Source organism: Taudactylus pleione, unplaced genomic scaffold (genome assembly GCF_031769625.1).
Source record: "Taudactylus pleione unplaced genomic scaffold, aTauple2 ptg000946l, whole genome shotgun sequence".
NCBI lineage: Eukaryota > Metazoa > Chordata > Amphibia > Anura > Myobatrachidae > Taudactylus > Taudactylus pleione.
In genome coordinates, this window is record NW_028285347.1 from 2,186,937 (window position 1) to 2,214,495 (window position 27,559).

The 27,559-nt window shown below is 46.6% G+C and overlaps 1 protein-coding gene across 1 annotated transcript in view; it reads right to left on the reverse strand.

The window, feature by feature from the left end:
• Nucleotides 1-27,559, reverse strand: part of LOC148473255 (NACHT, LRR and PYD domains-containing protein 12-like) — a 98,846-nt gene that overhangs the window by 39,353 nt on the left and 31,934 nt on the right. The window contains exons 2-3 of the mRNA XM_088459849.1: nucleotides 15,390-15,548; nucleotides 4,098-4,266 (exon numbers count right to left, since the gene is read on the reverse strand). Coding sequence (XP_088315975.1) covers nucleotides 4,098-4,266; nucleotides 15,390-15,548 — 328 coding nt within the window. The remainder of the gene's footprint in view (nucleotides 1-4,097; nucleotides 4,267-15,389; nucleotides 15,549-27,559) is intronic.

Here is a 27,559-nt window from a genome sequence, read left to right on the forward strand (position 1 = left end):
TCAGGAAAAGATGTGATATTGTTCCTTGTTCAGATAAACTCTATATTTTAATTTTTATGTTGTCACTAATTGTTTGGCTTATATCGTGTGGAATTATATGTGGATATATTGCTCTAGGCGGTGCTCTTGGTATTCACTTTTTTATACATTTCATTATTGACTCCAGTGTGGTTGTTATCAATGTGCTGCCGCCCTTTTGATTAGAGCTACTTAGGCATCTAAAGATTGGCATATTGGAGGACAGTATCATCTATTTTATATTGGTGATTTTCACAATTTATTTGGTGAAGTTATTCTTTGGAAGCGCTCTATCTATCTATCTATCTATCTATCTATCTATCTATCTATCTATCTATCTAATCTATCTATCAGCAGAAGATGCTGGTGAGTGGTCTATGTCTTGTGGGTGCTGTCGCTCACCTATTACCCACAGCCGAAGCACGCCTATGAGCAGAACATAATGTGACCTTGAAAACGTTCCTTAAAAAATTCTAAGGAAACGACAAGAAAGAAAAAAACGGGTGGATGAATGATGTATCTCGTTTAGAACAAATCCTACTTGATAGCAAAACTACTGTACTTTTGGAGTCATGCACAAATAGCAACAGAACACTTGTTATCACTCAGTTCCTGAAAAAATGGGCTAGGAAGGTGCTTAGGCTGCTTATCACAGAGATGTGCACTTCATTAGAGATCTTTATTGGAACACACAACAAGTTGGTGTTCAAACGCACAAGCTTTATGTTTTCTGAAGGCCAAGAGGATCAAGATCCGAGGATCTGACAGTCTAAAGCTAGGTACAAGCTATAAGATTATCTGTTCCATCTGGCTGGTTGGAACGAAAATCTGGTACTGTATGGGAGCAAATAACAATTGACCATTTGCTCCAAAACGCTGGAAAACGGGCAAAAACGATAGTTCAGACAAATTGGTTAAATATAACTAATTTAACCAATTTGTCTGAATGACCATTGTCTGTTTTCCAGTGTTTAGGAACATACTGTATGGTCGATTATCATTTGTTCCCATACATTACCAGAATTTCGTTCTAGTCAGATTGGACAGATAGATATGAGCTCGATTCAGACCCGCTCGCTAGATGCATATGCAAATTCAGCAAGGCAGGCGATCGCATGGCAAGGCATTTGCACGCCCACTATGTCTTGGCGTGCGATCGCATTGTGTATGCAGACAACCACCAGCCTGTCTTAAGACGCCCACTTGCACACGTCATGTTCAGGAAGTGTATGCAACCATCGGTAACATCGAGTACCATTGGATGTGATTGCAGCACTTGTGGTTGACCATACCCTGCCGCAAGCACTGCGAGCGCTTCAGTGTGAAATACAACCAAGTGACATGTTCTATGACTCTGCCTCTTAATTATGCACGCCTTTGAAACGGCGTTAAGATGCTCAGGCACACCTGTATTCGCACCTCCACTCCCCCATTTTTAGCGCCCAGCCTGTCACCACCCACAAACGGCTTCTCCTGTCACTTAGTCAGCCTGGCTGTCTATGCACAGCGAGCGAACGCTTCCCGATCTCTCACACTGGTTCGAGCATGCGCACTGCGATGCATGCGCAGAATGCAATCAGCTGGCTGCGTGCGAACGCATCTTAGCGAGCGGGTCTGAATCTGGCCCCATGTACCAAGCTTTGGAGAGAGATAAAGTGGAAGGCGATAAAGGATCTGATTCAGACCCGCTCGCTAGATGCGACCGCTCGCTCCCAGCGTATGGAAATTTTGGTAAGTGACGTCAAGGCAGCCACTCGCTCGGCAAGCCATAAGCACGCCCACTATGTCTTGGTGAGCGAACAATTTGTGTTTATAGACGCCCACCAGCCTGTCTTTAGCCGCCCACTAGCGCACGTCATCTCCAGGAAGTATATATAACCATCGGTACATCGGGTTCCATCGGATCTGACAGCAGCGCTTGCGGTTGACTGTACCCTACCGCAAGCACTGCGAGCATTTCAGTGTATTTTTCAATGCTGCCTGTTAAATATGCACGTCCCAGAAACGGCGTTGAAAAACTCTGGCACGCTTGCATTCGTAACTCCACTCCCCCGTCACTACTGCTTTGCCCCTGTTACCACCCACAAACAGCCTCTCCTGTCACTCATTCCACTAGGCTGTCTTTGCAGGGGGCGAGTGAGCAAAATCTGATCGCTCGTACTAGTTTGAGCACGCACACTGCGAACTACACGCATGCGCATATTAGCGAACATCGTCTGCAATGAGCGGCCGCTTGTTAGCGAGCGGGTCTGATACAGGTCCAAAATATCAACCAATCAGCTTCTAACAGGCTGTGGGGTCTATTTACTAAGCCTTGGATGGATATAAAGTGAACAGAGATGAAGTACCAGCCAATCAGCTCCTAACTAACCATGTCACAGGCTGTGTTTGAAAGATGACAATTACGGGCTGATTGGCTGGTACTTTATCTCTGTCCACTTTATCTCCGTCCAAGGCTTAGTAAATAGACCCCTATGTTTAAAAAATGACAGTTAGGGGCTGATTGGTTGGTACTTTCTCAGTGCACTTCATCTCTCACCAAGACTTAGGACCTGATTCAGACCCGGTCGATAGCAGGCGTCCGCTCGCTGCTGCCGATGTTTGCTAATCTGCGCATGCATCGCAGTGCGCGTGCGCAAACTATTCATAGTGATCGGGATCCGCTCGCTCACCCAGCAAAGACAGCCCAGTGTAATGAGTGACAGGAGAGGCCGTTTGTGGGTGGTAACAGGGGCAGGACACTAATAACGGGGGTGTGGAGGTGCAAACGCAGGCATGCCTGGGTGTTTCAACGCCGTTTCAAAGGCGTGCATAATTAACAGGCAGCGTCATAGTACACGTCACCAGCTTTTTTTTTACACTGAAATCCTCGCAGTGCTTGCGGTAGGGTAGAGGCAACCATAAGCACTGCGATCGCTTCCGATGGTCCTCGCTGCACCAATGTTTGCTTGTTTGTTAAGCTAATGGGCGTCTGCATACACAAAGTGATCGCTCGCCCAGACAAAGTGGGCGTGCTTATGCCTTTCCGAGCGAGCGCCTGCTATGCCATCACTTTGCCGAATTTGCATCTGCTGGGGGAGAGCGATCGCATCTAGTGAGCGGCTCTGTATCAGGTCCTTAGTACACAGACCCTTTAAAGTCCCATTGATTACGCTGTGTGTTGTTCCCATATACAGGGCCGAAACTAGGATTTTTGTCACCAGGGGCAAGACAGTAATTTGGCGCCCCCCATGTAATTCCCCCTGCAGTAGTGCCCATATTGTAATGCCCCCATAGTAATGCCCATATGTTAATACCCCCATAGTAATGCCCCTGTAGTGGCCACCATACAGTAATGCCCCTGTAGTGCCCATGCTCCCATATTAATGCCCCTGTAGTGCCCATGCTTTCATAGTAATGCCCCTGTAGTGCCCATGCTCTCATAGTAATGCCCCTGTATTGCCCATGCCCCCATAGTAATATCCCTGTAGTGCCCTTACAGTAATGCTCCTGTAGTGCTCATGCCCCCACAGTAATGCCCCTGTGGTAATGCCCCTGTAGTGCTCATGCCCCAATAGTAATGCCCCTGTAGTGCTCATGCCCCATTAGTAATGCCCCTTATTGCCTATGCCCCCATAGTAATGCCCCTGTGGTAATGCCCCTGCCCCCATAATAATGCCCCTTTAGTGCAGCTTATTAAAAAAAAAAAATACTTACCTTGAACCCCGCTCCTGCATCCAGCGTCGCGTCCGGTCCGCCGGCTGCTCCTTGGAACTATGGGGGAGATGTCATGACGTCTCCCCCATAGTGCCCGTGGGGAGAGCCGGAAGCTGGAGTTCGGGAGAGAACTCCAGCCTCCGGCTCAGGCTACACCGCGTCGCTGCAGAGAAGGAGCTGGGCGCCCGCTGGTAATAAATATTACCAGCGGACGTCCGGCTTGGAGCCTCTCTGCAGCGCCGGGCTGGAGGTCACTGGCACCAGGTACAGCGGCTCACCCGGTGCACGTGCACCTCCAGCCCCCCCCTAGTTGCGGCCCTGCCATATACAGAATTTAGCTAAATTATATTTTACCTGTCTATAGACACAATACATGTAGTTACCTGTGTGTATAAATTCATCCAGCATGGTGAGTATGTTAGGATGTGGGCTAACAGTGCTTACAGCATAGATACTTTTCCACAATCCTATAACAGCTTCTCTTCCGGCATTCCAAACATCCTCTACCAACTTCTGAGCAAATTTATGGTCTTCTTTAATTGACATATAACCCTAGAGAAAAACACAAGAACACATACATCATGTTATAATAGACACTGCATAAAGAAAACACACCTGCCACTCAATACGTTTTTGGGACAACTAGTATTTAAAGTGGTCCGAGAGAAAGCGGTGGAATCCCCCCCCTCCCCCCCTCTGCGCTTTAAAAAAAAAAAAAAAGGGACAGCGCGCCGTTGCCATGCGTCAAAAAAGGGCATGTTCTCAAAAGAAAGGGGCATGATCACACAATAGTATTCCCAATTCAAATTACACCATACAGTATCACAATCTTGATTCACCCATGATTCACATTACACCACATAGTAGTGTCCCTTATTCCTGTATGACACACAACAGTGCCCCTTTTACACAATGCCCACATTTCGATCCCTTATACACAATGCCCACAGTAGTAGTGCCCCTTATACAATACCCACAGCAGTAGTGCCCCTTACACATTATGCCCACAGCAGTAGTGCCCCTGATGCAAATGCAATGGCCATTGTAGTGGTGCCCCTGATGCAGTGCCCCAGTAGTGGTGCCCCTTATGCAGGAGTGCCCCTTATGCAGTGCCTCCAGTAGTGGTAGTGCCCCTGATGCAGTGGCCCCAGTAGTGGTAGTGCCCCTTATGCAGTGCCCTCAGTAGTGGTAGTGTCCCTTATGCAGTGCCCTCAGAAGTGGTGAGTCTTATGCAGTGCCCTCAGTAGTAGTGCCCCTGATGCAGTGTCCCCCAATTGTGGTAGTGCCCCTTATGCAGTGCCTTTTATGCAGTGCCCACAGTGGTAGTGCCCCTTATGCAGTGCCCCCAGTAGTGGTGCCCCTTATGCAGTGCCCCCAGTAGTGGTGCCCCTTATGCAGTGCCCACAGTGGTAGTGTCCCTTATTCAGTGACCCCAGTAGTGGTGCCGCTTATGTAGTGGTGCTCCTTATGCAGTTCTCCCAGTAGTGGTGCTCCGTATTCAGTGCCCCTAGTAGTTGTGCCCCTTATGCAGTGCACCCAGGCAGGAGTGGTGCCCCTTATGCTGTGCCCCCAGGAGTGGTGCCCCCAGAAGCTATGCCCCCTATAGTGCCGCTTACACAGAAAAAAACCTAGAAAACAATACTTACCTTAAGCCCTGCTCCTGCGTGCCTCTGGTCTGTCTGACTGCTCCGAGTCCTCTGAACTATGGGAGAGACATCAAGACGTCTCTCCCATAGTGCCCGTGGAGGGAGCGGTGCTCAAGAGGGAGCTCCTGTCTCCGGCTGCTGCTGCGGGGACAGAGCCGGGCGCCCGCTGGTAACAATATCTCAGCGGGCGCCTGGCAAATGGAGCCTCCCTGCGGCACCGTGCTCAGGTGGGTCAGAGAAGTCGGAACTGGTTCCGTCTCCAAATAGAAGTGATGGAACGCAGTTCCGCCCCGTTCCAGCCCACTTCAACCCCTGGGGACAACTAAAACAAATCATAAGAATATATCATCTGTAAATTTAAGAAATGTATAACTAGTGTCCTTTAGTCCTTTTGTGACCGTACATTTTTATATGTTGATGATCTGCCAATTATCCTGTAATTAATGAATTCCTTAAATTATGTTTGTTAGTAATGCCAGAATTTACAATAAGAAACATACAGCAATAGGGGCTCCAATAGGAGTCCGTCCCTGGGATGTGTAATGTGATGATTTTATTTCCGGGCTGGGACCCTGGTCACACTACTGCGCATGCTCACCCACCATGCTGCCATGTACATGCTAAGGTCCTACAGATCTACTGAAACATTGAGGGTCCCATTATACAGCGAGACATAACACCTTTAGCACTCATTTAAAGGGGTTATGTCTACCTTTCAATATTTAACAAGCAGTGTTAAACTAAGATTACTGCTGTTTGTCACTGTATTGCTTACGCCATCTATAGACACCGAGAGCGATACAGTCCCCATTGACAGCAATGGGGACCCAGCAACAGCCTTTCCGGTTTTAGCGAAGCCTTCCAAGCTTTGCTGTGCCCCGCTGGATAACAGCGCATATGCTGGTAGCGGTAGGCTGCCAGCGGCAGAGTGGAGGATGCCAACCAAGGAGGGAGATGTCACTCGACCTCGCCGAAGGTAATGTTGACTACCAATGGCATATTTGTTAGTATCACTGAGATACTAAACGAAATATGCCGCTGGTAATAAGACTCGTTATTAAATGGAGCCCATAGTGTAATGTAGAGATGTGCGGGCTCGGGTTTCTGAAAACCGAGCCTGCGCGAACTTCATGGATCCGAGTGAATCAGAGAGGTAGCTTGGGTTTTCCTGCCTTGCTGGGATTCCAAATCAAGGCAAAACGCCATAATCCCGGCGTCAGATTCTCAAGGGCTTTGGATTTTATAGAAGTCCCTTACGTGGTGATTTGGGAGCCATTTCACACTGACTCCAGTCTGTGCTGTGCGTGCTAACGTGTCCAGTGGCTGCTGTGCTGTGTCCATCCTTTCCACCTTCAGTGACTGCTGCTGTGCTGTGTCCAGTGGCTGCTGTGCTGTGTCCATCCACTCCCTGTGCCCAGTGGCTGCTGTGCTGTATCCATCCTCTTCACCTCCAGTGGCTGCTGCTGTGTCCATCCAGTCTCTGTGTCCAGTGGCTCCTGCTGTGTCCGTCCACTCCCTGTGCCCAGTGGCTGCTGTGCTGTATCCATCCTCTTCACCTCCAGTGGCTGCTGCTGTGTCCATCCAGTCTCTGTGTCCAGTGGCTCCTGCTGTGTCCATCCTCTTCACCTCCAGTGGCACCTGCTGTGTCCATCCACTCCCTTACTAGTTCAACTATCATACAGTGGTGCTGCACTGTGACTCTGCAGGCCATACCCCATTGCGATCATATAAGCACTGTGACTCTGCAGGCCATACCCCATTGCGATCATATAAGCACTGAGACTCCACAGGCCATACCGCATTTCGATCATATAAGCACTATGACTCCGCAGGCCATAACCCATTTCGATCATATAAGCACTATGACTCCGCAGGCCATAACCCATTTCGATGATATAAGCACTGTGACTCCGCAGGCCATACCCCATTTCGATGATATAAGCACTGTGACTCCGCAGGCCATACCCCATTGCGATCATATAAGCTCTGTGACTCCGCAGGCCATACCCCATTGCGATCATATAAACTGTGACTCCGCAGGCCATACCCCATTGCTATCATATAAGCACTGTGACTCCGCAGGCCATACCCCATTGCTATCATATAAGCACTGTGACTCCGCAGGCCATACCCCATTGCGATCATATAAGCACTGTGACTCCGCAGGCCATACCCCATTGCGATCATATGAGCACTGTGACTCCGCAGGCCATACCCCATTGCGATCATATGAGCACTGTGACTCCGCAGGCCATACCCCATTGCGATCATATGAGCACTGTGACTCCGCAGGCCATACCCCATTGCGATCATATAAGCACTGTGACTCTGCAGGCCATACCCCATTGCGATCATATGAGCACTGTGACTCCGCAGGCCATACCCCATTGCGATCATATGAGCACTGTGACTCCGCAGGCCATACCCCATTGCGATCATATAAGCACTGTGACTCCGCAGGCCATACCCCATTGCGATCATATAAACTGTGACTCCGCAGGCCATACCCCATTGCGATCATATGAGCACTGTGACTCCGCAGGCCATACCCCATTGCGATCATATAAACTGTGACTCCGCAGGCCATACCCCATTGCGATCATATAAGCACTGTGACTCCGCAGGCCATACCCCATTGCGATCATATGAGCACTGTGACTCCGCAGACCATACCCCATTGCGATCATATGAGCACTGTGACTCCGCAGGCCATACCCCATTGCGATCATATAAGCACTGTGACTCCGCAGGCCATACCCCATTGCGATCATATAAGCACTGTGACTCCGCAGGCCATACCCCATTTCGATGATATAAGCACTGTGACTCCGCAGGCCATACCCCATTGCGATCATATAAGCTCTGTGACTCCGCAGGCCATACCCCATTGCGATCATATAAACTGTGACTCCGCAGGCCATACCCCATTGCTATCATATAAGCACTGTGACTCCGCAGGCCATACCCCATTGCTATCATATAAGCACTGTGACTCCGCAGGCCATACCCCATTGCGATCATATAAGCACTGTGACTCCGCAGGCCATACCCCATTGCGATCATATGAGCACTGTGACTCCGCAGGCCATACCCCATTGCGATCATATGAGCACTGTGACTCCGCAGGCCATACCCCATTGCGATCATATGAGCACTGTGACTCCGCAGGCCATACCCCATTGCGATCATATAAGCACTGTGACTCTGCAGGCCATACCCCATTGCGATCATATGAGCACTGTGACTCCGCAGGCCATACCCCATTGCGATCATATGAGCACTGTGACTCCGCAGGCCATACCCCATTGCGATCATATAAGCACTGTGACTCCGCAGGCCATACCCCATTGCGATCATATAAACTGTGACTCCGCAGGCCATACCCCATTGCGATCATATGAGCACTGTGACTCCGCAGGCCATACCCCATTGCGATCATATAAACTGTGACTCCGCAGGCCATACCCCATTGCGATCATATAAGCACTGTGACTCCGCAGGCCATACCCCATTGCGATCATATGAGCACTGTGACTCCGCAGACCATACCCCATTGCGATCATATGAGCACTGTGACTCCGCAGGCCATACCCCATTGCGATCATATAAGCACTGTGACTCCGCAGGCCATACCCCATTGCGATCATATAAGCACTGTGACTCCGCAGGCCATACCCCATTTCGATCATATGAGCACTGTGACTCCGCAGGCCATACCCCATTGCGATCATATAAACTGTGACTCCGCAGGCCATACCCCATTGTGATCATATAAGCACTGTGACTCCGCAGGCCATACCCCATTGCGATCATATGAGCACTGTGACTCCGCAGGCCATACCCCATTGCGATCATATGAGCACTGTGACTCCGCAGGCCATACCCCATTGCGATCATATAAGCACTGTGACTCCGCAGGCCATACCCCATTGCGATCATATAAGCACTGTGACTCCGCAGGCCATACCCCATTGCGATCATATAAGCACTGTGACTCCGCAGGCCATACCCCATTGCGATCATATGAGCACTGTGACTCCGCAGGCCATACCCCATTGCGATCATATGAGCACTGTGACTCCGCAGGCCATACCCCATTGCGATCATATAAGCACTGTGACTCCGCAGGCCATACCCCATTGCGATCATATAAGCACTGTGACTCCGCAGGCCATACCCCATTGCGATCATATAAGCACTGTGACTCCGCAGGCCATACCCCATTGCGATCATATAAGCACTGTGACTCCGCAGGCCATACCCCATTGCGATCATATAAGCACTGTGACTCCGCAGGCCATACCCCATTGCGATCATATAAACTGTGACTCCGCAGGCCATACCCCATTGCGATCATATAAGCTGTGACTCTGCAGGCCATACCCCATTGCGATCATATGAGCACTGTGACTCCGCAGGCCATACCCCATTGCGATCATATAAACTGTGACTCCGCAGGCCATACCCCATTGCGATCATATAAGCACTGTGACTCCGCAGGCCATACCCCATTGCGATCATATAAGCACTGTGACTCCGCAGGCCATACCCCATTGTGATCATATAAGCACTGTGACTCCGCAGGCCATACCCCATTGCGATCATATAAGCACTGTGACTCCGCAGGCCATACCCCATTGCGATCATATAAGCACTGTGACTCCGCAGGCCATACCTCATTGCGATCATATGAGCACTGTGACTCCGCAGGCCATACCCCATTGCGATCATATAAACTGTGACTCCGCAGGCCATACCCCATTGCGATCATATAAGCTGTGACTCTGCAGGCCATACCCCATTGCGATCATATGAGCACTGTGACTCCGCAGGCCATACCCCATTGCGATCATATAAACTGTGACTCCGCAGGCCATACCCCATTGCGATCATATAAGCACTGTGACTCCGCAGGCCATACCCCATTGCGATCATATAAGCACTGTGACTCCGCAGGCCATACCCCATTGCGATCATATAAGCACTGTGACTCCGCAGGCCATACCCCATTGTGATCATATAAGCACTGTGACTCCGCAGGCCATACCCCATTGCGATCATATAAGCACTGTGACTCCGCAGGCCATACCCCATTGCGATCATATAAGCACTGTGACTCCGCAGGCCATACCCCATTGCGATCATATAAGCACTGTGATTCCGCAGGCCAAACTCTATTGCGATCAAATAAGCACTGTGACTCCGCAGTTGTCATTTGTGGAAAAAGTTAAAAAAAAAGAAAACTTTTTAAAAAATGTTTTTTTTTTTTTTTTACATATACAACCTGGGTGAGGTGTCGCCCAGTGCATTTGTCCACGTACATATAAGCACTGAAATGCAAATGAAAAAAAAGTATAAAAAAAAAATATTCTCTTCTATTCTTTGTACTACATCTGTGCGCTGTCCCCCAGTGAGTTTGTTCATGTACATATAAGCACTGTGACTACACGCAGCGTGAGCTGGGCTGCGAATTTTAAAAAAAGTAAACAAAAAAAAATATCTTCTACTGTGTGTTCTACATCTGTGCGCTGTCCCCCAGAGATTTTTTTAACGGTCACATAAAAGCGCTGTGTCTCCACACAGTGGGCATGATTCATTACCGATTGCAACTGCGATTATGCATGCAATCGGCCGATTGTTGCATTCATCGCAGAATGATTGACAGGAAGTGCCGTTTGTGGGAGGTGATGGGGGGGTGGTCGTTGAAACGCAGGCGTGCCAGTGTGTTTGAAGTGAACCCCGTTGCATGGGCATGCATAACTTATCCACTGTGATGCCGTAGCAAGCCTGAGCACTCATAGCGTGTAATGAACCTTTGAGTAAAGTCAGAGCTTGTGCAAGTGAATGTGAAGCTGCGATGGTACTGGATGTTATTGATGGTTTCGCAGTCTTGCTAAGGATTACGGACGTGTGTAAGGTAGAGTTGGCGTCCTTATGTTGTGCTGCGACGGCATAGGCATCACAATGGATTAGCATACTATCACAATGAGACTGCTTGCTTAACCGCTATTGCAATCGCAGTTACGATTCGAAATGAATCAGGCCCAGTATGAGCTGAGTGTTGCAGTTGGTGGCCAATTTTTTTTTTATTTGTCCTTTATGTGTTTGTGTTATATAAAGTTCAGGTGATGATACTGAAGTGTTTAAGAACACTATTGGTCAGTAGGGCAAGGGCCATTGCCTTAATATCTGTGTGTTGCAGTTGGTGGCCAATTTTTTTTTTATTTGTCCTTTATGTGTTTGTGTGTTATATAAAGTTCAGGTGGTGATACTGAAGTGTTTAAGAACACTATTGGTCAGTAGGGCAAGGGCCATTGCCTTAATATCTGTGTGTTGCAGTTGGTGGCCAGTTTTTTTTTATTTGTCTTTTATCAAAATCATTTTTGTGTGTATTATTATCCCTCATATCCAGACTCTCTGGTGCACTTAAAAAATGTACTACAGGGGTGTGTTACTAAATTAGGGGGGGGATAGTAGGTCAGCCCCCTAATATATGTTAGTATAAGATAGGCTCATTTGGAGTTAGCTGCTCCGTAGTGCAACTATTAAGTTTATTGGCTTCGCTTTCAACGCTTGTGGAGAATCTATTAACAATGTAATATTTTATGCACTTAAATTGAATTTTTTAATCAATAAATCAATCAATTATAATTAATGAATCAATTCATTAATCAGTTCATTAATGACCCATTTTCATCCATTTTGGGTGCTTGTGCTTTAATAGCATTTTCCACTTCCCTGCTTTATTTTTTTATAGCAGTAATAAAATTAATCAATCAATTACTCAATCAATCAATCTCTCTTCCACTACGTACTCCACCTCCATTTCCCTGTACTGCCCTCAGGCCTATGATCTAGTTCTTGATTAATGAATACATTCTATAGCGTCGTATAGTTTATATAAAACTGCCATCCTGTCTGCCACTCTGTTTCCTAGATGTGCCATATTTGAAGTTAAACTGCCACATGTTTTTGATGCCCACTGTTGTCGCTTAGCTTAGTCAGCCAGCTAGCTCGGTGCAACCTTTTGGCCTAAACCGGATGAAAATAATATTGTGAGCTGTGAGGTGGTCAAAATTTACTGGAAATTAATGTGATTGAGGTTAATAATACTGTAGGAACAAAATAGGCCCAATTTATGTGCTAGTTGTTTTTAGCAATTTTTTAAGAAAAAAAAAATACAGATCCAAAACCAAAACATGCGAGGGCGGTTTTGGCAAAACCAAAACCCAACGACGAATTAAAAGTTGTAGAACCAAAACCAAAAAATAGGGGTCTCGTGTAATGTAGTCGACAGGCTACAATGGCTAGCGTTAGTTACCAGGGCAGTTTAGCAGCCCCCCAAAAAACGGGGGCTGCTTTTGCAAATTAAAATGGAGAGACTCCCTTCTTAAATCCTGTTGATACTGAATGTTTGCAGGTACCCATAAAATTTATTTGATATATATGCCCCTAGGGAGAAACTTTTTTTTGTTGAGAGCATATTGAAATTAATATCTTATTTACATTCTTATTTTGATTTGGGGCATCACACTGGTAAAGTTGGCAAAAGTCTGAGTAAAATAATTTTTCTATGAAGTTTCCAAAGTTATATTAAGACGAAGGCCCTCATTTATGTCCAAAATGTACAAGTACGATATACGTGACAAAAATTATACATTACGTGTTTACTCTGAGTTGCGCATATCATAATATACATGTAGCTTGGCAAATGCATCCAAATTATTTATTTATTACCAGTTATTTATATAGCGCACACATATTCCGCAGCGCTTTACAGAGCATATTTGGCCACTCACATCAGTCCCTGCCCTGGTGGAGTTTACAATCTTTATTCCCTACCACATGTACACGCACACACATACAAACTAAGGTTAAGGTTTGGTGGGAGCCAATTAACCTACTAGTATATTTTTGGAGTGTGGGAGGAAACCAGAGTACCCGGAATTACCCGGAAACCCACGCAAGCACAGGGAGAATATACAAACTCTGCATAGTTAGGGCCGTGGTGGGAATCATACCCACGACCTCAGTGCTGTGAGGCGGTAATGCTAACCATTACACCGTCTGTGATGCCCAAATGATGATACAGTATGTTTAAAGAGCATCAAATTGATGATGGCCATTAATAAAATTTAAAAAGAGAAATAAAACGCCCCTCCTCTCCAAAAAAAGGGAGTTAAGCAACAGAGCTCATAGCAAATGTAGGAAACTGCTAATGCAAGGGGATGAACAGAGGGCCTGATTCAGACCCGCTCGCAACCGGGTCGATGGTGGGCCACTGCGCATGCGTACGACGGAGCCGGCTCCGTCGTACGCATGCGCGAGACCCGGATAGCGACGGGCACTCCGTCAATCCGGGTCTCGTACCAAAGGGGGCGTGCTGTCGATGTTGAGTGACAGCACGCCCCCTGTGGTGGGCGGGCCAGGGGAGTGGCTGCCAAAACGGAGGCGTTCCCATGTGAACGCCTGCATTTGGGGGCGGCCCCATTGACATCACGAGTGATGTCAGTGGGAGAGATTTCGGCTCTTTTAGAGCCAAAATCTCTCTGGAGCTTGCGGCCACAAGACCCTACCACAAGGGTCTCGTCGCAAGCCCGATGGTCGCGATGGTCTTGACCATCGCGACCATCTTCCTGGCCGCTCGCTATAGCTGTGGGTGGCGAGCACTCTGTCAAAGCGTCCGGCTCTGAATCAGGGCCAAAGTGGGGTCATTCTGCAGAAACTGCTAGCCTATTTGGTGCTGACCCCCACGGCACAATGCTACGAATTGCAGCTTTGTGCAGAGGCTAGAACGCAAATCTCTGAGGATTTGTCATCAAACCCCATCTCATTCCACCGATTTCACTAGGAAGTGTGTGGGATGCGGACAGGCTCCCCATTATTCCGGAAGTTCTTGGGACCCATGCAGCATGCCTTGGAATCCTGGGTCCTGCTGCTGAGACCTGAAGTGACACACAGATATTTAGCCCCCATCCTCTCCTGGCCAGTAGTTTCCCGGAGATGCCAGGAGCTATGCACACTGGGACCCATCCAAGATGCTGCATGAACATGTGACAAGATGGCTGCTAAAAGAACCATTAGCTCCATCTGGGAGTGACCTGAGCATAATTGATTTGAAAGGCAGAAGAGCCAATGGAGAGCCGTGTTTCAGCGGGAAATGGAGAAGCAGAGCCTTTAATAGGGGCTATTTGGTGCCAAACAGTATACTTAAATGAGAGTAGAGGAAGCAGAGCCAGGATGCTGACTGGGAGTCTGCAGTCGGGCCTGCCTGGGTGCATGGCTGCCAAAACGTGACTGCTGAGGAGCTGACAGACAGGACTGTCAATCCTTGGATATTCAGTAATATAATGCCAATTTTAGAAATATCAAACTGTTACAGATGTGAGGCTTCAGTCACACCAAACAACCCCTCGTGGCACGCCAGGGCCTGGTCATGGCAGATTTGGTTGCACTGACCAGCTTTCTCGCTCAAAATGTGCGTCTTATTCACAAAAATAAAACAACTGGAGGCGACAAAACTACTCTGCTAGATTACACTGCACAGGTGTGTGCAAATGAGCCTGAGGGGTCTACAGTATTTACTAAGCAGTGTTAGGAGACAGAGTGAAAAAGGTGCCAGCCAATTAGCTCCCAACTGTCATCTCACAGGCTGTGTTTGAAAAATGACAGTTGGGAGCGGATTGGCTGGCACCTTTTTCACTCTGTCTCCTAACACTGCTTAGTAAATACACCCCTGAATCTGTATACAAGGTGTTAGGGGATGCAGCGTTTTCTCACCCCAACTTTGGTTGTGCTTCATCTGTGACTTTCTTTGCATTTACAACTAATTCCTGTACGGTTACACTTCTAGTGGAGCTTCGCTGCATCTGCGATGTGAATAAGATGCCACATTTACAGACAAAGGCGTTATACTCCACCGCTCAGTCACACGTGTGTCTCGCGCCGTATGGTGTATTGACGCTAGGTGTATGAGGACACATCTGTATAATAAACATTTATTGGTAAATATGACAAGAGTTCCCATACCTCTACCCTAAGTGTTGTCCATTCTTTCAGTTCACCGAGAAATCGTATTCTGTTTAAGGATTTTATAGCGTAGGTGAAATCATCTCTGAAATATTCATATAATATTCGCAGTGCTGAATCTTCATATCGATTGAGGTGCTCATGGAAGTTTTGCATCATCTAAAAACAGGCAGAGAACAAAACACTTCATAGATAATAAATAATAAAACATAATTATCCCACAGGGCACTGCAGTGATCAACAGAATATTTCATTACATTTGTCAACTTAATTGACACATTCCTGGTTTTGCCTTTTTTTTAAAAATCGCTGCTTTAAATCCCACAGAATAAAAATGCCGCCATTATGCTTATTGTCTTAGGGGAAGAAGTGTGAATAAAGGGGGTCATTCAGACCCGTTCGCGAGCAAAGGACGCTCGCAAACGGGTCGATGTTGCTCCACTGCGAATGTGCATGACGGAGCCAAGCTGTCGCTCCAGGTCTCGCACCAAAGAGGGCGTGCTGTCGATGTTGATTGACAGCACGCCCCCTTTGGTGGGCGTGCCGGGGGCGTGGCTGCCCAGACGTAGGAGTTCCCATGGGAACGCCTACCGTCTGAAGCCGGCCCCACTGACATCACTAGTGATGTCAGTGGGAGTGATTTTGGCTCTGATAGAGCCAAAATCACTCCAGGGCTTGCGGCAGCGAGACCCTACCATCATCATGGACGCTCGCTTTAGCTGTGGGTGGTCACCCACAGCTATACGAGCGTCCAGGAGGACGCTCCATTTTCATGGAGGAGGGCCCTGATTCAGAGCGAGCGCTCTGGTCAGAGCATCCGGCTCTGAATCAGGCCCAAAGTTTGTTACTGTTTGCATCAAGATGTCTGGCACTGCGCCCCTTTGCATGTGTCTGCTCCACCATATCGCTCAGTGCTAAGGCTATAAGCCTCCTGGGTGGGGAAGTCATCACACCTATGCCATAGATGGAGCACGGGAAGATTACTGTGATTGGATGTGCCACACAACATCTATTATTGCAGATAAGTGTACCAGAGTACCAGAAGGGTTCATACTAATGGTGCATACACAGATTTGTCAGATCATCGATTTCGTTGAACGATTGAACGATTTCATCAACGATTTGAACGATTTTGTGAACGATGAACAATTTCTGACATTATTAAAATGAATGAAATCGTCAAACTCTTACTATAAACACAGTCGATGGCAGATATCATTATCTGACATGCGGGCACGCGCATCGTTGCTCGATGCATGCCCAACATGTCAAAGATATGAATGATTGAACGATTTTTACAATCGTTATCGTTCAGATCTTGAACAAAATCTGAATGTGTGTATGCAGCATTACAGCACAAATTTACTTTAACCCAGTGAACGGTCTTTGGAAGTTTCTCTTAGTTGAGCGCATGTTGAAATAATGTACAGTAAGCAAATATCTGTACAACTATTATAATTGTGCAAATCAATAAGGCTTGGACCATAGCCTTGCAGATATTACTACATATAGAAAATAAATGCTGATCATTTTCTGCATAAAGTGATTAGAAATGGTGCATAGGATTTCCATGTTAGATTGCAGCTCCTCCAGTGTTTGTACAATCCCCTTTAAGCAGAAAATCCATCATCTCTTCTCAAACTCGTGCCCACTGACTACGGGTAACGTGGTGAACTGGCTATGGGGCATCCTTTGTACTGAAGAGCAACTTTTTTACCAATGTTTAGTGACCTATTGGTTGCCGGCATTATTGCTTGGCTGAGAGGGACCATTGAGTGGTTGGGAGTATCAGTAACTCTACTTCATCATCTTGATAAATCGTGGTTATGGTAACCAGTCTTTGTATAAACCATCACCTGTTACATTACAGTACTTACTAGCGTAATGCCTCATTGCACCTATTCTTGCAATGGGACTTAACTCGCAGCTGCCTGACCCTTTCCTGACCGATTTGTGGGCCACTGTTTCATTAGCTGCTCTACCATGATTGGGAACCATCATTGCTGGACTCTTTTAAGTGTACCAATCTAGATTGTCATTTTTACTGGGACGCCATTTTAGCGGTGGGAAATCTTCACAATGCAGCACCTGCTGTATTGCTCACCACAGAGCTACATCATTCAAGGAGTACTGGGCCTGATTCAGAGCCACTCGTAAGCAGCCGCTCGTTCGTTCCGAGCGATGTTCCCACAACTGCGCATGCATACGGATTGTAATACGCATGCACAAACCAGTCAGTGCGGCCGAAAATCGTGTGCTCGCTAAATAGCGAATGCCTGCTATTTTGAGTGACAGGAGGAGGCGTATGTGGGTGGTAACAGGGGAAGGTGCTTGAAAACGGGGAGTGGAGATCAGAACGCAGGCGTGCCTAAAGGTCAAAATGGGCGTTTTAAGGGTGTGCATAATTAATAAAGCAGCGTCATCGACCACGTCACTTGGTTGTTTTATAGTCAGAACTGCTCGCATGATTGTGGTAGGAAAAACCAGCCACAAGAATAGCGAGCAGTTCATACGCCGTCAGATGTACTCGATTAATCTAATAAATAGCGGACATGATGTATGATGCGAGCGGCCAGGGGGCGTTTCTTTCAAAATTACGCTCGCATGTTTTGTTCGCTCGTTCAGACATAGAGGCGTGAACAGACCGCAAAGAGCGAACGGTTAATTTAAATAGCCACCCCCTTTTTCTGAACGAGCGAGCGCAAATAGCGTCCGGCTCTGAATCAGGCCCACTGTACCTGTGCCTGCCCTTGGGGACCTTGTTACTACCTTAGATATCTTTGATAGTTGCACACTTGTTTCTACAAGTGGATTAACATTTTTGATGGGAACTCAACTCCATCTTCCCTTTTTCTGCACCTCCTGGTTTAACCGCCTGTTGCAGGCTCTTTATGAATAATCTGGTGACTGGTGCTGCTAGGCTTTTTCCTGTACCCTGTGTCCCTACTGCTCCATCAAACTCATAATCACCTGTGCCTCTGGCATTTGCTTTCCTTGTGGTGTTCGCTCCTGTAGACTGACATCTCTGCAATTTACTCTGAAAAAGGGTGGTGGTCGCACAATAGTATGCCCAATTCAAATTACGGCACAGTTGCACAATCTTATTCACATTACACCGCATGTAGTGCCCCTGATTTACATTATACCACATAGTAGTGTCCTTTATTCATGTTATTTCACATAGTAGTGCCCCTTTTACACAATACCCACTTTAGTGCCCCTTATACAATTCCCACAGCAGTAGTGCCCATTACATATAATGCCTACAGCAGAAATACCCCTTATGCAATGCCCACTGTAGTGGTAATGCCCCTTATGCAGTGCCCACAGTGGTAGTGCCCCTTTTGCAGAGCCCACAGTAGTGGTGCCCCTTATGCAGTGCCCCCTGTAGTGGTGCCCCTATGCAATGTCCCTTTAGTAGTGCTCCCAGTAGTAATGCCCTCTGTAGTAGTGCCCTGTGTAGTAGTGCCCTCAGTGGTAATGCCCCCAGTAGTAGTGCCCACAGTAGTAGTACCCCCATTAGTAGTACCACCAGTAGTAATGTGCCCTGTAGTAATGCCCCCTATAGTAATGCCCCCAGTGGTAGTGCCCCCAGTGGTAGTGCCCCAGTAGTAATGTCCCCTATAGTAATGCCCCCAGTTGAAGTGCCCCCAGTTGAAGTGCCCCCAGTAGTAATGCCCCCAGTGGTAATGCCCCCAGTGGTAATGCCTCCTGTAGTAATGCCCCCCAGTAGTAATGCCCCCATTAGTAGTGCCCCCTGTAGTAGGGCCCCTTACATAAAAAAAACACAATACTTACCTTAAGCCCCGCTCCTGCGTCTGGCCGTTCGCTCCTCGGAACTATGGGAGTGACGTCATGACATCTCTCCCATAGTGCACACTGAGGGAGCTAGAATCCAGAACTCAGGAGTGAACTCCAGCCTCCGGCTGCTGCTGTGGGGAAGGAGCCGGGTGCCCGCTGGTAACAAAATCTCAGTGGGCGCCCGGCAACTCCCTGCAGCGCCGGGGCTGACATTGTAGGTTAGGTGGGCCGGAGGAGACGGAACTGACGGAAAGCAGTTCTGCCCCGTTCCGGCCCTCTTTAAACCCTGCGCAATAGCAGAAAATCACTTAACTGATGGCATTGTGTGAGACTCAGAATCAGGTCCTTAATGCGGATGTTGATGAGGAAGAAGTGCGATTGGCCATAAAATGTTTAAAGTTGAATAAAATGTATGGGGCTGTCCCACACCGCATATATTATTAGTATCTCCCTGTGTCTTTTGTGTGGTCTTTAACCTTTGCTATCTTTAGCTTAGTTGAAGTATAAGACATAGTGGAAACTATTAGTTAATGAAAAGAAAGATGGGATGCATCCGCTATATTTTTAATTTATTACCAATTACTTATATAGCGCACACATATTCCGTAACACTTTACAGATAATGGCCCTCATTCAGACCCACTCGCAAGCGGGCGCACGTACGTTAGGCGTACGTACAAAATTATTTAAATTCAATGGCTCGCTCGTATTTTCTTTCGCATCTAAAATTCCTCCCTAAACTCAGGCGACTCCTCCTCTAACTAACGAGCGTGCGAAATAGCGAGCGTACATCCCCGAAATGGCTTGAAGGGAACGCACGCACAAGTGAAACCGGAAGTGGCCTTGTCAGATGTCGATTACCTGCGCCTTTATTCTGCCTACCTCCCTCAATCGTATCATGCCAATCAATGTATCAATTAGCTTAATTGTTTTTTTTTTTTCAACACAATGCAAGAAACTTTACTCTTGTCCGTGTTTGTGTTTACCCGCAGAATACGTACGGATGGAACATTCGCTTTTATTGTTCAAAAAACATGTGAACCACAATTAAACAATTGTTCTATTGCTGTGGATCCTCGCATATTTTCCGGGGTTCATTTCTTTATTTAAATTTGCAAACGCATGTCACTGCATCAAGCCTATCATAACTCTCCAGAGATTTCTGGCCCTGTTGAACACATGACTCATACACTAACCAATAAAATTGCTCCTGTTAATTTCCAAAATACATTAGCCAATCAGAAATTTATTGCACACTTTATCAAAAATGTTTTGTATGAAAAACTCCATTGCCATCATGAGAGCCTCCGCATTCACCAGGCGCGAGCTGCTGGTGCTTACGGAGGTGATGGATCGCCGTATCACCAGCCAGCCTCCACCCATCACCAACCGGCAGAAGCGCTCCGCGTATGCGGAGGCACGGTCCCGCCTGCGGTCCTTCGGTTCACGCCGCAACATCGAGCAGCTGGAGCGCAGGTGGTCAGACCTGCAACGGCGAACGCCCCGCTTGCTGGCATGCTTTCGCATGCAGATCCTGGAAAGTAAGTGTTATGTATTGTGGTTTTCATGTTTGTGTTTGTGGGGCAAACTGCGTGTGCATGTTTTCCTGTCTGTCCTATTTATTATTTGTCCTCATATCTGCGTGTGCATGTTTTCCCTCTATTTCTGTTTTTTTCATTCTACTCCTATTTGCATGTTTTTTGTTGGTGGTTTTTTTTTTTTTATTTGGGCCCCGGATTTGCCCAGAAACTAACCTCAATTTGTTTGACATATTTTAGGAGGACAGCCAAGACTACGCCGTCACCGTCCGGCCAGACGGCGTTCCCGGCCACTATCCCCAACCCCCAGCCAACACTCCACCCCAAATATTTCCCCTATACCCCACTCCTCCCCAGCCTTCCAAGACCCTCTCCCGGAACTGTCGGGCCTCCTTCCCCTCCGTCCCACTTCCCCCTCTCCTCCACCCACCCCTCTTCCAATTACCCCCTCCCCGGAGTCCGTCATTACCCCTCCCCGTTCTTTGGGGAATGAAGGCTCCTCCGAGGAAGAACATGGAGGGACTTCCGGAGCTCCCGTTTTGGCTCCCGGTATGTTTTTCTTTCACATTTTTTTTAACCACAAACTGTTTGTATGTAATCATGTGTCGTGCCTTTATTCGTGCTTGTTTGGTTTACTTTTGGTGATTTAGCAGTTTGCCTTTACCTCTTCCTGCTGATTTCAACATACACATATCACACCTGTGGGAATTTGTACATAGGCCTTGTATTTTTGGCAGCACCCCCTTTTTGTTTTGGTTTTTTTTTTTTAGGTTTAGGAGTGATTTCGTTGTGTTTTTGTTTTTTTAATGTGGATTCCCTATTGTTTTATTAATCCACACACTTTTCTCACCCACAGAGGAACAGAAGCGTCGACAAGAGGTGGACGAATGTGTTCGCCAGATGCGCCAACATGTCATTGGCATTCTTGTGGGCCTTGACTGGCTGTCTGGCATCCTTCGCCAGTAGTTTTTTTGTTTATTTTCGTTTTCTAAATAAATTTTTTTGTTCTAATATACGTTCTGGCTCATTCTTTTTTTCCAAAACAAAAATAGTTTTGCCTGACATAAGTAGACTGTTCCTGCAAGGATTTCCCTTTTTTAAAAGTTAGATTGTGTTTTGTATTTGTATGTTAAACAGCCACAAGAAACACATAACAGTAACAATGTCATTTCCCTTTTTGGGTGTAGTGTCAATTAGATATTTCGACATTTTACAGGTTCCTAGTTGGTGTGCAAGCTGCTTAGGCCAATCTTCAAAATCCAAAGGTTTGGACAGGCTTCCTTTTGGTGTGGGTTGGGAACCTGAAAACATATTTCAGTTTACATCAACTGGTGTCAGTACTGGATTACCCCTTAGTCAAATGTAAGGTGTGTTAACCTGGTTACACTTGCTGTTAACGTCCAAAAAAAGGAAGACCATTTCACTCTCCAAACATTTATTCACAACATAAATGAGAAATCAAAGTGGTCACTCCCAAAAAAAAAAACCAGTGATAATCTCAAATACAACACATACAAATAAAATATTTAAATAAAAAAAACAATCAAGAACTGGTTGACGAAGGACCATGCCAACATGATTCCACAAACATGGCGTTGCGATATGGGTTCCAGAGTATATGCCCAAAATCACCAGATCCAGGTTTGGTAAGGGTAGCAGGAAGTAGTGAGCGTTGGAGTGGCAAAGATTATGTGAACAAACAGAAGATGGTGAAAAAAATAAAAATAAATTAGATGTTCGCAAACAAACACAAACACATTAATTAGGTATAAACACTGTAGTTTTGGTCAAACTTACCTAAAAAATCTGGCCACCACATCATCGCGTATGGCCCCCCCACATACTGACCTCCGACCAACCTCGGGGGGGCCATCCTCAGGTAAGGCATCCTCTGGCTGCATTGGGACACCACTCCTTATGGCGATGTTGTGAAATATCCCACACAGGACCACAATTTTCGACACCATATCCGGCAAATACATGAGCTCGCCACCAGAGCGGTGGAGGCATCTGAATCGGCCTTTTAAAAGGCCGATACAGCGCTCCACCACTTGCCTGGTGGCTGTAAGTGCGGAATTATACTCACTTTGTGGGCCTGGTGTGGGAGCCAAATAAGGAGTGAGCAGCCAGGACATGCAAGGGTATCCACTGTCTCCTGTGAAAAATAAGAGACAACATCAGGAACACTGTGTATCAAGCTTAACATTGTTATGTACTAAAGGTCTCCACTTACCCAGAAGCCACGCATCACCAGCTTGTAGGTTGTTTAATTTCTGCCATATCCCTGATTGCCGGATGACGAAGGAGTCATGTGCACTTCCTGGTAATTTAGCATTCAGGGACAGGATCTGGAGGGAGGCATCACATACCACCATTACATTCAGGGAGTGATAGTGTTTCCTGTTTCTAAATATTGGCTCCAGCCGTGCTGGAGGCTGAAGTGGTATGTGAGTACCATCCACAACCCCTATGATGTGTGGGAAGCCAGCTATTTGGTAAAAATTGGCCTTGGCCACACTAAGGGCACCCATATCCAAAGGCATTTGAATAAAATGATGGAGGTGCTTGAAAAGTGCCTCCATCACTGCCCTCAGGATCCGGGAAAAGGAGGATTGGGAGATGCCCGCCACTATTCCCACCGTTGTTTGAAACAATCCTGAGGCACAGAAATGTAACACCGCCATAAATTGCGTCAGTGGTGGTATTGCTGTTGGACTGTCAATTTGCCGCTCAAGATCACTTTCTATTAATGAGAGAGTGTCTATGATGATTTTGGGAGGTAGACGGTAGCGTCTTAAAACCTCATCATCGGGCATTCCAAAAAGGGTGACACGTGTTCGAAATATCTGGGGCCTTGCATGCCTACGATGCCTACGCCTGGGATGAGATTGAGGTTGGTCGGCTTCCGGGAGCATGGCCAGAACAATCCGCCCCAGATCAACCTGAAATTCAAAGATTTCAAAGTAAGGCTTTTGACCCACCCCAAAACTATATTAAAACAACTTAGCTTGATGATACCATCCATTGCTGCTTACATGCCGGGGTATTGTCATGATACGTCCAAACTGAAAATAAACACCAAAATTACTTGACACATTTCACTCTGTGCATTTTTGTTTAAAAATTTTGTGCTAGACCAAAATTAAAATATGCCAAACACCCATTTAGCAAAACCGCAAAGCGACATTTAACACAGTACATCAAAACGGGTCGAAATGTTGGCTCAAAAAGCGAAAGATAAACCACCAAAAAGTTAGAATGATTATTAAGCTGTTTAAAATGCGCTAATTAGTTCGCTAATACAAGTCACAAGAGTAACTACTAAAAATGCGCTAATTAGTTTGCTAATACAAGTCACAAGAGTAACTACTAAAAATGCGCTAATTAGTTCGCTAATACAAGATAAAAAATGGACTTACCAAGAGCAAATATCTAAGATGCAAAATCAAAAGGTCTTTGGGGTCGAAAATAAACAAAATCTAAAATAGAAAAAATTAGGGATCCAAAAATTACAAAATATACGAAACACAATGAAACAACAACTGAACAAAAGTTAGACTTCACAAAACTTACCAAATCAAGAAACGAGGTCCCAAAAATATAAACCAACAAAGATAACGGAAAAAAAAACGCAAATCTAACCAACAAACGAATCTCCAACCGCCAACTCCTTTCTACGCAATCAATAAACTCCAGCCAAGATAACCTCCAACAATCCAAAAACGCCACCTCGACTTGAGACACACCAAGCCATAAATAGTGTTTCGTTTCCCACACAAATTAAGGAGGGATCATAGGGCCGCACAATCAATGATGCGGCCGCAAAATAAGGACGCATGTATAAATACGTCACGAAAACACATTCAAATTCTGGTGTATTTCTTGTTTGGACCTCAGACATGGCGACAGACCAGGGAAAAAATGGCCAAGAGTCAGGCGGTAAGTCTTTCATGCATTTTCTATCAACGATTAATTTGAAACATAAGATTAGGCAAGTTGTGATTTTGTGAATTCTGTAAATTTACACAAATAGGTGAGGAGGATGACATGGAAGAGGCTGCTGGGCCCAGTATTCCGGCCAAAGCGGGCAAAAAGAAAAGGCAGCCACATTTCACAAGAAAGGAGATGGAGGTTTTGATCCAGAAGTGTGTGGACATCCTGCCACAGGCAGACAGGAATATGAGTCTAAGCCAGAAGTGGAGAATGTGGGAAGAGGTAGCCGTTGCTGTCAATAGAGTGGGTGATTATGTCCGTCTAGCCCGGGATGTCAAACGGCGGTAAGTAAACCCTTGCCCCCCCTAAAAACAAACCCCATTTTAAACCAAAGGATAATGGCTTCCATTTTTCCCCACAGATGGGGCGACTTCAAATATCGCCTAAAGCAAAAACTCGCGGACAGGGCTAGGCATGCAAGGGGGACAGGTGGGGGTCCCACCCCTGTGTCATTGGAGTTGACGGATTTAGAAGAGCTGGCACAGGGGTGTGTGCAGCCTGTGGAGGTGTTTGGCGTGTCCAACATGGATACGGACATGCCAGACTTTGCGGCTCCTCATGTTGGCCCAGGTAAGTATTGTGATGTCACCAACTCTGAAATGCTATTGTGCCAATATGTAGATTCTAATGTGACTCTTTTCTCATTTTTCCAACAGAGACACAGGCGGATGAGTCTGCTCCAGAGGGAAGCCTTGGCCGCAGAATTTCTGCTGGCTCTGCAGGGGAGGAACCAGTACATCCGGCTGAGGACCCTGCAGAAGCCAGTCCAGGGCGTGCCCCCTCGCAGGCAGTGGGCCTCCTCACAGAACTCAATTTAACATTGGATTTCCATACGGAGATTCTGCAGAGGATGGACGCCAGTCTGATACGGGTGGCTGAGGCCCTGGAGCAAAATGCTGCGGCCAACGTGACCATTGGTCAGGCCCTGGCGGAAAATACCAGGGCCAACATCCGCATCGCCGATGCCCTGGAGCAGCTCGTTCGCCAGCACATGGTGGAGCCGACCTCCCTTCCTGCCGGAACATCAGGATCCTCCACCTCTGGCACAACATCAGCCAATCCTCCAAATGTGCCTAGCCCTGTGCCTAGTCCAGAGGCCACAACATCTGCCTCTGGACAGGCCAGCCCGATGGCATCCCGGACCCGGTCTGGCGCCCACCCTCCCCCATCCAAACGGGCGAAAAAACGGTGACAGCAATGGTGACTTTTCCCACACTCCTTCTGTGCTTGGCTCATATTCCTTTCTGGTCAAAACTTCCCTCTCCTTTCTTGTGAAATGTTTTTAATTTATTTTTGTACGTTTATGTTAGCAGTTATTGATTATTTATTTTTGATAAAAAGTATCTTTGCAAGAAAAAAACAAAACAAAATATTAGGCCAATTGGTTTGTGTTTAAACAATAAATTTATGTTAAAAATCTGACATTGTATTGTGACATTATTGTACAAATGGGTTACATTTAATCCTGGCCCTAAAGGCAAAAAAGGACACCAAAAACCATTTCATTTTTTTTAAAAAAAGGCCTCTTGAAGGAACGTTTAAAAAATCACATAACGATGCAAATTCCACATTAATAAAAAAAAGGGGAGCTAATTAAAACATGATGACATTATTGTCACAATAGGCCATAAACAACAAATTGAGGCCAAAAAAAACCCCAAAAAATGTACGCCAATTGATTGTGTAATCCTGACATTAGCAGGTATGATTTCCACCTGCGTACGGTTTTGTGCTATCCCAATAAACTGCTTTCCAAACACATACCAAGCCGGTTTTCAATACAACACTAATTGCTTTTGTGACCACCCGCGATTAATCGCTGCAACATCATGGAGTCCCGGGACGGAGGAGAAGGCCATCGCCAATGTGGTCGAGTAATCCAGACCCTAAACTGTGCGAGCATTTTGAAGGGAAAGAGGATGTTCCAGTGACGTATGTGACGGTCCGAACACATTTGACGTTCGCATCTGCTAATGTATGTACGCCCCAGAAACGCCTCGCCACGCCTGCGTTTTTCCATCTCCACCCCCGTCAACACCCAAAAACGCCCTGTTCTGTCAATCACATTTGACATGTCACTTCCTGTACGCTATTTTAGGAACAAGAGAAAAAAAGCTCGCAATCTGCCGTACGCACATGCGCAGTGTAACACCGACGCATGCGCGGTTAGTCAACATCGGAACGTGCGGCTCTGAATGAGGGCCAATATTTGTCAATTCACATAAGTTCCTGCCCCTGCAGAGCTTACACTCTATATTCCCTAACTCCAATTAACACTTAGGGCTCTATTCATTTTGTTCATTATTATTGAACTTGCTGTAAGCACCAGGGCAATTCATCATTCATCATCCGAAAATCAGCTGTCTCCCTGAGTTTTTTTTTTTCGGAGCAGTGAGCCAAGTGTGCATGCTATACCTACAGGTGGAAGGAGCTGGACAGGGGCGGAGGGATCTGAAAGGTGAGCGGCAAGTGCGGGAGCATTCGCCATCTGCAGATGACCTGCATGCTCTATAGGAGCTCAGCATCACCTGTGTATTTTCGGAGCTTGATGAATTCTGTCTCCATACTAGTGTATGGGAACAGCAGGCCATTCCGGTAAGCAGGAGATATCTGTGGTATCTCCTGCTTTACCTACTTGATCAATGTCCCGAATACTTAATTTCTACAATTGCAGGTGAAAATGCTTTTGTAGAAATTAAGTGATGATGAATAGACCCCCAATTAACCTAAAGTCGTAAATCACCTCAGCGCTCCTGAATCAATTAGTCAATTTTGAAAAAAGGTCCACCTGCTGCACTTCACTAAAAAGGATAATTTGCATAAAATCCTAAAGTATAT